The 10,379-nt window shown below is 43.8% G+C and overlaps 1 protein-coding gene across 1 annotated transcript; it reads left to right on the top strand.

Annotated features, from left to right (window-relative positions):
• Positions 1-4,417: 4,417 nt before the first annotated feature.
• Positions 4,418-10,278, top strand: LOC118938159 (GTPase IMAP family member 7-like). The gene is made up of 3 exons (XM_036939930.1): positions 4,418-4,514; positions 6,682-6,765; positions 9,167-10,278. Exons 1-3 carry the CDS (start codon positions 4,433-4,435, stop codon positions 10,189-10,191), a joined length of 1,191 nt encoding a protein of 396 aa, XP_036795825.1. The 5' UTR covers positions 4,418-4,432; the 3' UTR covers positions 10,192-10,278.
• Positions 10,279-10,379: the final 101 nt, after the last annotated feature.

Raw genomic sequence — 10,379 nt, 5'->3', positions numbered from 1 at the left:
CTACCAGGACCCTAGTACACTACGGTCTACCAGGACCCTAGTGCACTACTTTCTACCAGGCCCCTAGTGCACTACTTTCTACCAGGCCCCTAGTGCACTACTTTCTACCAGGACCCTAGTGCACTACTTTCTACCAGGCCCCTAGTGCACTACTTTCTACCAGGCCCCTAGTGCACTACTATCTACCAGGCCCCTAGTGCACTACTTTCTACCAGGCCCCTAGTGCACTGCTATCTACCAGGCCCCTAGTGCACTACTATCTACCAGGACCCTAGTGCACTACTATAACAGGACCCTAGTGCACTACTTTAACAGGACCCTAGTGCACTACTTTGACCAGGGCACTAGTGCACTACTTTAATCAGGACCCTAGTGCACTACTTTCTACCAGGACCCTAGTACACTACTTCTACCAGGACCCTAGTGCACAATTTCTACCAGGACCCTAGTACACTACTTCTACCAGGACCCTAGTGCACTACTTTCTACCAGGACCCTAGTGCACTACTTTCTACCAGGCCCCTAGTGCACTACTATCTACCAGGCCCCTAGTGCACTACTTTCTACCAGGCCCCTAGTGCACTACTATCTACCAGGCCCCTAGTGCACTACTTTCTACCAGGCCCCTAGTGCACTGCTATCTACCAGGCCCCTAGTGCACTACTATCTACCAGGACCCTAGTGCACTACTTTAACAGGACCCTAGTGCACTACATTAACAGGACCCTAGTGCACTACATTAACAGGACCCTAGTGCGCTACTTTGACCAGGACCCTAGTGCACTACTTTAACAGGACCCTAGTGCACTACTTTCTACTAGGACCCTAGTGCACTACATTAACAGGACCCTAGTGCGCTACTTTGACCAGGACCCTAGTGCACTACTTTAACAGGACCCTAGTGCACTACTTTCTACTAGGACCCTAGTGCACTACATTAACAGGACCCTAGTGCGCTACTTTGACCAGGACCGTAGTGCACTACTTTAACAGGACCCTAGTGCACTACTTTGACCAGGAACCTAGTGCACCACTTTAACAGGACCCTAGAGCACTACTTTGACCAGGGCACTAGTGCACTACTTTAACCTGGACCCTAGTGCACTACTTTAATCAGGACCCTAGTGCACTACTTTAACAGGACCCTAGTGCACTACTTTCTACCAGGACCCTAGTACACTACTTCTACCAGGACCCTAGTACACTACTTCTACCAGGACCCTAGTACACTACGGTCTACCAGGACCCTAGTGCACAATTTCTACCAGGGCCCTAGTGCACTACTTTCTACCAGGCCCCTAGTGCACTACTTTCTACCAGGACCCTAGTGCAATACTATCTACCAGGCCCCTAGTGCACTACTCTCTACCAGGACCCTAGTGCACTACTTTCTACTAGGACCCTAGTGCACTCCTTTAACAGGACCCTAGTGCACTACTTTAACAGGACCCTAGAGCACTACTTTGACCAGGGCACTAGTGCACTACTTCTACCAGGACCCTAGTACACTACTTCTACCAGGACCCTAGTACACTACGGTCTACCAGGACCCTAGTGCACAATTTCTACCAGGGCCCTAGTGCACTACTTTCTACCAGGCCCCTAGTGCACTACTTTCTACCAGGACCCTAGTGCAATACTATCTACCAGGCCCCTAGTGCACTACTATCTACCAGGACCCTAGTGCACTACTTTCTACTAGGACCCTAGTGCACTCCTTTAACAGGACCCTAGTGCACTACTTTAACAGGACCCCAGTGCACTACTTTCTACTAGGACCCTAGTGCACTACTTTAACAGGACCCTAGTGCACTACTTTGACCAGGGCACTGGGGCACTACTTTAATCAGGACCCTAGTGCACTACTTTAACAGGACCCTAGTGCACTACTTTCTACCAGGACCCTAGTACACTACTTCTACCAGGACCCTAGTACACTACGGTCTACCAGGACCCTAGTGCACTACTTTCTACCAGGCCCCTAGTGCACTACTTTCTACCAGGCCCCTAGTGCACTACTTTCTACCAGGACCCTAGTGCACTACTTTCTACCAGGCCCCTAGTGCACTACTTTCTACCAGGCCCCTAGTGCACTACTATCTACCAGGCCCCTAGTGCACTACTTTCTACCAGGCCCCTAGTGCACTGCTATCTACCAGGCCCCTAGTGCACTACTATCTACCAGGACCCTAGTGCACTACTATAACAGGACCCTAGTGCACTACTTTAACAGGACCCTAGTGCACTACTTTGACCAGGGCACTAGTGCACTACTTTAATCAGGACCCTAGTGCACTACTTTCTACCAGGACCCTAGTACACTACTTCTACCAGGACCCTAGTGCACAATTTCAACCAGGACCCTAGTACACTACTTCTACCAGGACCCTAGTGCACTACTTTCTACCAGGACCCTAGTGCACTACTTTCTACCAGGCCCCTAGTGCACTACTTTCTACCAGGCCCCTAGTGCACTACTATCTACCAGGCCCCTAGTGCACTACTTTCTACCAGGCCCCTAGTGCACTACTATCTACCAGGCCCCTAGTGCACTACTATCTACCAGGCCCCTCCTGCACTACTTTCTACCAGGCCCCTAGTGCACTACTATCTACCAGGCCCCTAGTGCACTACTATCTACCAGGACCCTAGTGCACTCCTTTAACAGGACCCTAGTGCACTACTATCTACCAGGACCCTAGTGCACTCCTTTAACAGGACCCTAGTGCACTACTTTCTACTAGGACCCTAGTGCACTACTTTAACAGGACCCTAGTGCAGTACTTTGACCAGGGCACTAGTGCACTACTTTAATCAGGACCCTAGTGCACTACTTTAACAGGACCCTAGTGCACTACTTTCTACCAGGACCCTAGTACACTACTTCTACCAGGACCCTAGTACACTACGGTCTTCCAGGACCCTAGTACACTACTTTCTACCAGGACCCTAGTACACTACTTTCTACCAGGACCCTAGTGCACTACTTTCTACCAGGACTCTAGAGCACTACTTTTACCAGGACCCTAGTGCACTACTTTAACTAGGACACTAGTGCACTACTTTAACCAGGACCCTAGTACACTACGGTCTACCAGGACCCTAGTACACTACTTCTACCAGGACCCTAGTGCACTACTTTCTACCAGGACCCTAGTACACTACGGTCTACCAGGACCCTAGTGCACTACTTTCTACCAGGACCCTATAGTACACTACGGTCTACCAGGACCCTAGTACACTACTTTCTACCAGGACCCTAGTACACTACTTTAACCAGGACACTAGAGCACTACTTTTACCAGGACCCTAGTGCACTACTTTAACCAGGACACTAGTGCACTACTTTAACCAGGACCCTAGTGCACTACTCTCTACCAGGACCCTAGTGCACTACTTTAACAGGACCCTAGTGCACTTCTTTAACCAGGACCCTAGTGCACTACTCTCTACCAGGACCCTAGTGCACTACTTTAATCAGGACCCTAGTGCACTACTATTTAGAGTTTCTGTAATGCACATGATATACAGTGCCTTGCGAAAGTATTCGGCCCCCTTGAACTTTGCGACCTTTTGCCACATTTCAGGCTTCAAACATAAAGATATAAAACTGATTTTTTTTGTGAAGAATCAACAACAAGTGGGACACAATCATGAAGTGGAACGACATTTATTGGATATTTCAAACTTTTTTAACAAATCAAAAACTGAAAAATTGGGCGTGCAAAATTATTCAGCCCCCTTAAGTTAATACTTTGTAGCGCCACCTTTTGCTGCGATTACAGCTGTAAGTCGCTTGGGGTATGTCTCTATCAGTTTTGCACATCGAGAGATTGACATTTTTTCCCATTCCTCCTTGCAAAACAGCTCGAGCTCAGTGAGGTTGGATGGAGAGCATTTGTGAACAGCAGTTTTCAGTTCTTTCCACAGATTCTCGATTGGATTCAGGTCTGGACTTTGACCTCTATGTGACAAATGAATGGTGGAAAAACGAATGGAACCTTTTCCCTGTTTGACAGCTGGGTTTTATGGGTATTATGACTCATACTGTGGTACTCTATGGAGTTGGAAAGAGAACAAACAGATCTGGGACCAGGCTAGACAAGTATAAAGTTACATTTGAAAATGCAGTTTTATGTGTTATTACATTTCTAACCTTTTTTTGTGTCCAATTGTCCAACACATTTCATCTTACCCAAAGATGTGGCCTATCTTCTGATTCTGGCAAGTAGCCAAGGTTAAAATGAATAAGTACCTGTCCTGAGTTGACTAAAATTTGCCTAGCAGCACTCTCTCATTGGCTAGAAATGACTCGTCGCTGGGAAAATGAAACTTAATGTAAGGTGAGGCACATTGGGCGCTTTAGTTTTGCATGAGTTTTAGACCATTCTATTGGTCGAGGTAAATCTCCACCCACCTGGGGCATCTGGCTATGCAAAACCAGCAGGACCACTGCTTCAGGTCTCTCAGTGACAACAGCAGACAACAATATACAGATCCGTGCAACACTAAAAGTGAGTATTCAACTTAACTACCTTACTAATTAAATGTTGTACAACAATCTACTCTACACTACTTGAATAACTGTGGCACAATATTAAGTAGAAATTGTAATTAATAACGGGTCTGTTAATATTTATGTAAATAATCATGTGATTACAGTGTGTTTGTATTTCTACACGTTTTAACATTGTAGAACAGTGAAAGGAGAAACATGGTTAGACTTTCACCTGAAACATTTACCTTGTTTAGTGCAGAGATAGTGCAGTATACTGTACCTTGTTTAGTGCAGAGATAGTGTAGTATACTGTACCTTGTTTAGTGCAGAGATAGTGCAGTAAACTGTACCTTGTTTAGTGCAGAGATAGTGCAGTAAACTGTACCTTGTTTAGTGCAGAGATAGTGCAGTATACTGTACCTTGTTTAGTGCAGAGATAGTGCAGTATACTGTACCTTGTTTAGTGCAGAGATAGTGCAGTAAACTGTACCTTGTTTAGTGCAGAGATAGTGCAGTAAACTGTACCTTGTTTAGTGCAGAGATAGTGTAGTATACTGTACCTTGATTAGTGCAGAGATAGTGTAGTATACTGTACCTTGTTTAGTGCAGAGATAGTGTAGTATACTGTACCTTGATTAGTGCAGAGATAGTGTAGTATACTGTACCTTGTTTAGTGCAGAGATAGTGCAGTATACTGTAACTTGTTTAGTGCAGAGATAGTGTAGTATACTGTACCTTGTTTAGTGCAGAGATAGTGTAGTATACTGTACCTTGTTTAGTGCAGAGATAGTGCAGTACACTGTACCTTGTTTAGTGCAGAGATAGTGTAGTATACTGTACCTTGTTTAGTGCAGATAGTGCAGTATACTGTACCTTGTTTAGTGCAGAGATAGTGCAGTATACTGTACCTTGTTTAGTGCAGAGATAGTGCAGTATACTGTATCATGTTCAAGGGGGCCGATCTTGGGTCAACAGCCGTCTTATTGTTGCTGTGAGGGACACACCTGCAGGTTTTTGTCAGTACTTACTAAGTTCACACTGCTTAGACGTTGCATGCATCAACCAATGGTTGACTGACAGATTGCGAAAACACTTGATAGGATTAGCTGATGTGTAAAATACCTATCCAGGCACTGGATAAGTTTGGAGAGACAAACTTATCACACAAGTCAAGAGTTATACTTAAACTAAATCTTTAATCACGTATTAATAAGGGAGCAGGTCAATACAACGCACACATATAAAGTGAATCGATTGAGTTCTCTACATTAATGTTGGCTGGTCGATGAATCACCCTCAGATGATCTATAGAATGGGTCACCTATAATTCATAGCAGACAGTATCTGCTGTGTCAACAGTTGTCATTGTGTAGAGACCAGTGTCTGTCCCTCCGACTCCATACTGGAGCCATGTCTCCCTGGTACTGTATAGAACAGAAACATTAACTCATGTTCTCTGGAATGCTCTTTAGGTTTTATCACCCAAAAGACATTGTATATCTCCTCTTGTCAGTGTGATCTCCCAGAGGCCATCCTCAGTAGAACACACAATAGCTATAAGAATCTTCTATTCTGTTGCATAAAACAACCATTTGATGCAATAAAAGTATTCTAATATAATCTTGCAATTTTCCCACCATAGGCGTCAGCAACGTCTGAGGAACTCACCCTTTGTGTTCCGACACCTCCCGACTTACACGTTGTTTGTGTTCACCTCTAACTGTTCACATTAAGCACTGGTTTCAGTTATACTGATTCCACTTCATTATTGTCTGAACTGTTTGTCTGTCTACACAGTAGATGTGATGTTTGACGTTAATGGAACACGACCTCTAACTGGTCTATCTGGTCTTAACAGCAGCAGTCAGGCAACGGTAGAATAACCATGTTTAGAATGTCATATGAGTACATTATGTTCACCTGATGTAGGCTACGTTGTTAGGGAATGTACTGTGTTTATCCAGTTATACCACGTAACATTACTCTTTTTATAGTTTATAGTTTAATATTTTATTTTTTTTGAAAGTCAAGTAGCTGAGAAAAAAATTATAATTTAGTCCATCCTCATCTATAAACGTTGGAACTTTGCTGAACACTGCATGAGTCACCGAAGAAATGTGGACTTTGTATTTTGTAATGAGGTCATCGTCTGTTTCAATGTTTTTGATTGACTGCAATTGTAGTAATGGAACGAGGAAGAGGAAGGACTCTGAAGATTCTGTTCCTGTTGACACTCTGTCTGCAAGACTTCAATGGTCAATGCCAAGGTACACACACACACACACACACACACACACACACACACACACACACACACACAATACACACACACACACACACAATACACACGCACACACACACACAAACACACACACACACACACACACACACACAATACACACACACAAACACACACACACACACACACACACACACACACACACACACACACACACACACACACACACACACACACACACACACACACACACACACACACACACACACACACACACACAATACACACACACACACACACACAAACACACACACACACACACACAATGTTTGTTTTTTTGGATCCCATTATCTTTTCCAGAGGCAGCAGATATTCTTCCTGGGGTCAACAGAAAACTCAAAACATGACAAGTAACTAAACACTAAGAGACAAGGACAGTCACACAAATAATTGTATAAATATATAAAATAATAGTAAATAGTAATAGTAATAATAGTAAATAAATGCCATTCCATGAGAAGTTGATTCATCTTTTTTAATTATTTGTTTAATGTTGAACTAGGGGACTGTGAAGAGACCTCTGGTGGCATGTCCTGTTGGGTATATATGGGTGTATAAGCTGAATGGTATTTGACTATAAGAGAAGCATTTAATGTCTCGTCAACCCTCAACCAGGAAAGACACAGACACACACATACACACACACATACAGTGCCTTGCGAAAGTATTCGGCCTCCTTGAACTTTGCGACCTTTTGCCACATTTCAGGCTTCAAACATAAAGATATAAAACTGTATTTTTCTGTGAAGAATCAACAACAAGTGGGACACAATCATGAAGTGGAACGACATTTATTGGATATTTCAAACTTTTTTAACAAATCAAAAACTGAAAAATTGGGCGTGCAAAATTATTCAGCCCCTTTACTTTCAGTGCAGCAAACTCTCTCCAGAAGTTCAGTGAGGATCTCTGAATGATCCAATGTTGACCTAAATTACTAATGATGATAAATACAATCCACCTGTGTGTAATCAAGTCTCCGTATAAATGCACCTGCACTGTGATAGTCTCAGAGGTCCGTCAAAAGCGCAGAGAGCATCATGAAGAACAAGGAACACACCAGGCAGGTCCGAGATACTGTTGTGAAGAAGTTTAAAGCCGGATTTGGATACAAAAAGATTTCCCAAGCTTTAAACATCTCAAGGAGCACTGTGCAAGCGATAATATTGAAATGGAAGGAGTATCAGACCACTGCAAATCTACCAAGACCTGGCCGTCCCTCTAAACTTTCAGCTCATACAAGGAGAAGACTGATCAGAGATGCAGCCAAGAGGCCCATGATCACTATGGATTAACTGCAGAGATCTACAGCTGAGGTGGGAGACTCTGTCCATAGGACAACAATCAGTTGTATATTGCACAAATCTGGCCTTTATGGAAGAGTGGCAAGAAGAAAGCCATTTCTTAAAGATATCAATAAAAAGTGTCGTTTAAAGTTTGCCACAAGCCACCTGGGAGACACACCAAACATGTGGAAGAAGGTGCTCTGGTCAGATGAAACCAAAATTGAACTTTTTGGCAACAATGCAAAACGTTATGTTTGGCGTAAAAGCAACACAGCTCATCACACTGAACACACCATCCCCACTGTCAAACATGGTGGTGGCAGCATCATGGTTTGGGCCTGCTTTTCTTCAGCAGGGACAGGGAAGATGGTTAAAATTGATGGGAAGATGGATGGAGCCAAATACAGGACCATTCTGAAAGAAAACCTGATGGAGTCTGCAAAAGACCTGAGACTGGGACGGAGATTTGTCTTCCAACAAGACAATGATCCAAAATATAAAGCAAAATCTACAATGGAATGGTTCAAAAATAAACATATCCAGGTGTTAGAATGGCCAAGTCAAAGTCCAGACCTGAATCCAATCGAGAATCTGTGGAAATAACTGAAAACTGCTGTTCACAAATGCTCTCCATCCAACCTCACTGAGCTCGAGCTGTTTTGCAAGGAGGAATGGGAAAAGAATTTCAGTCTCTCGATGTGCAAAACTGATAGAGACATACCCCAAGCGACTTACAGCTGTAATCGCAGCAAAAGGTGGCGCTACAAAGTATTAACTTAAGGGGGCTGAATAATTTTGCACGCCCAATTTTTCAGTTTGTTAATTTTTCAGTTTGTTAAAAAAGTTTGAAATATCTAATAAATGTCGTTCCACTTCATGATTGTGTCCCACATGTTGTTGATTCTTCACAAAAAAATACAGTTTTATATATATATGTTTGAAGCCTGAAATGTGGCAAAAGGTCGCAAAGTTCAAGGGGGCCAAATACTTTCGCAAGGCACTGTATATGCATGGACATAGAGTAAGTAGCCTTATATTAAGCCACCTACTATAAAATCAATAATTTCTTGTTGGTTTCCACAGTTTTAGGGCAGCCCTCTGACCTGAGGATAGTTCTGGTGGGGACGACTGGGGCAGGGAAGAGTGCAACAGGAAACACCATCCTGGGGAGAGAGGTGTTTAAAGTGGAGGCTTCTCCAGTGTCTGTGACTGCACAGAGTGAGAAACAGAGTGGAGTGGTGGATGGGAGGAAGATTGATGTCATCGACACCCCGGGACTCTATGACACAACAATGTCTAAAGAAGAGATGAAAAGTGAAATAGTCAGGTGTATAGAAATGTCAGTCCCCGGACCTCACGCCTTCCTGCTGGTGATCAGACTGGGGAGGTTTACAAAGGAGGAGAGGAACACTGTGAAGTGGATCCAGGAGAACTTTGGAGAAGAAGCATCAATACACACCATCATTCTGTTCACTCATGGAGATCAACTGAAGGGAAAATCAGTGGAGGAGTTTCTGGCTGAGAGCAAAGAGTTACGGAAACTCATCAATATCTGTGGGGGCAGATATCACTCCCTAATCAATGACAAGAGAGAAGACAACACTCAGGTCCCAGAGCTGCTGAAGAAGATAGAGGAGATGGTGAAGAGGAACGGAGGACAACCCTACACCAACGAGATGTACCAGGAGGTCCAGGGGAAGATCGAAGAGGAGGAGGATAGGAAGAGAGAGGAGGTGAGGAAGAAAAAAGAGGAAGAAATGGAGAAACAAGAGGAGGAGATCAGGAAGCGGGAAGAGGAGGTGAGGAGAGAGGAGGAAATGAAAAGAGAGGAGGAGTTGAGGAAGATAGAAGAGGAGAGACAGGAGGAGAGGAGGAAGACGGAAGAGGAGGCGAGAGCGAGAGAATGGAGACAGGAGGAGGAAGAAAGAAGAAGAAGAGAAGAGAAATTGAATGACTGCAAGTGGTCAGCGTTTGCCAGTATGGCTGCATTGGGGTTGGGAGCGATGTTCAGCTCTCCATGGTCGTTAACAGCAGGGGCTGCATTGGCCGCTGTTAAAGGTTATCAGTGCATGGACACCTATTTCACCTCAGAAGACCAGGAGAAATAAGATTTCCACATCCATCATCTCAGATTGTTTTGAAATTTAGATGAATTATTGTGTTATATAATATAAATAGAATGTGATCTCTGAGAAATTAATAAATAAATAAAATGTATTGTGCCTAAATTTGACATTTTAATTGATAGGATTCATATACTATTCAATAAATAAAGTACCCAACATCTGATCTGGAT

Source organism: Oncorhynchus mykiss, chromosome 13 (genome assembly GCF_013265735.2).
Source record: "Oncorhynchus mykiss isolate Arlee chromosome 13, USDA_OmykA_1.1, whole genome shotgun sequence".
Taxonomy (NCBI): Eukaryota; Metazoa; Chordata; class Actinopteri; order Salmoniformes; family Salmonidae; genus Oncorhynchus; species Oncorhynchus mykiss.
The sequence above is the reverse complement of the archived record's forward strand: the minus strand, read 5'-3'. Positions and strand labels throughout refer to the sequence as shown.

Bases quoted from the DNA above. Each gene is read 5' to 3' on its own strand.
- LOC118938159 (XM_036939930.1), top strand. From the start codon at position 4,433: ATGCAAAACCAGCAGGACCACTGCTTCAGGTCTCTCAGTGACAACAGC. The intron at 4,515-6,681 runs GTGAGTATTCAA...CTGCAATTGTAG, and splicing joins AGATCCGTGCAACACTAAAA to TAATGGAACGAGGAAGAGGA. The intron at 6,766-9,166 runs GTACACACACAC...TGGTTTCCACAG, and splicing joins CTTCAATGGTCAATGCCAAG to TTTTAGGGCAGCCCTCTGAC.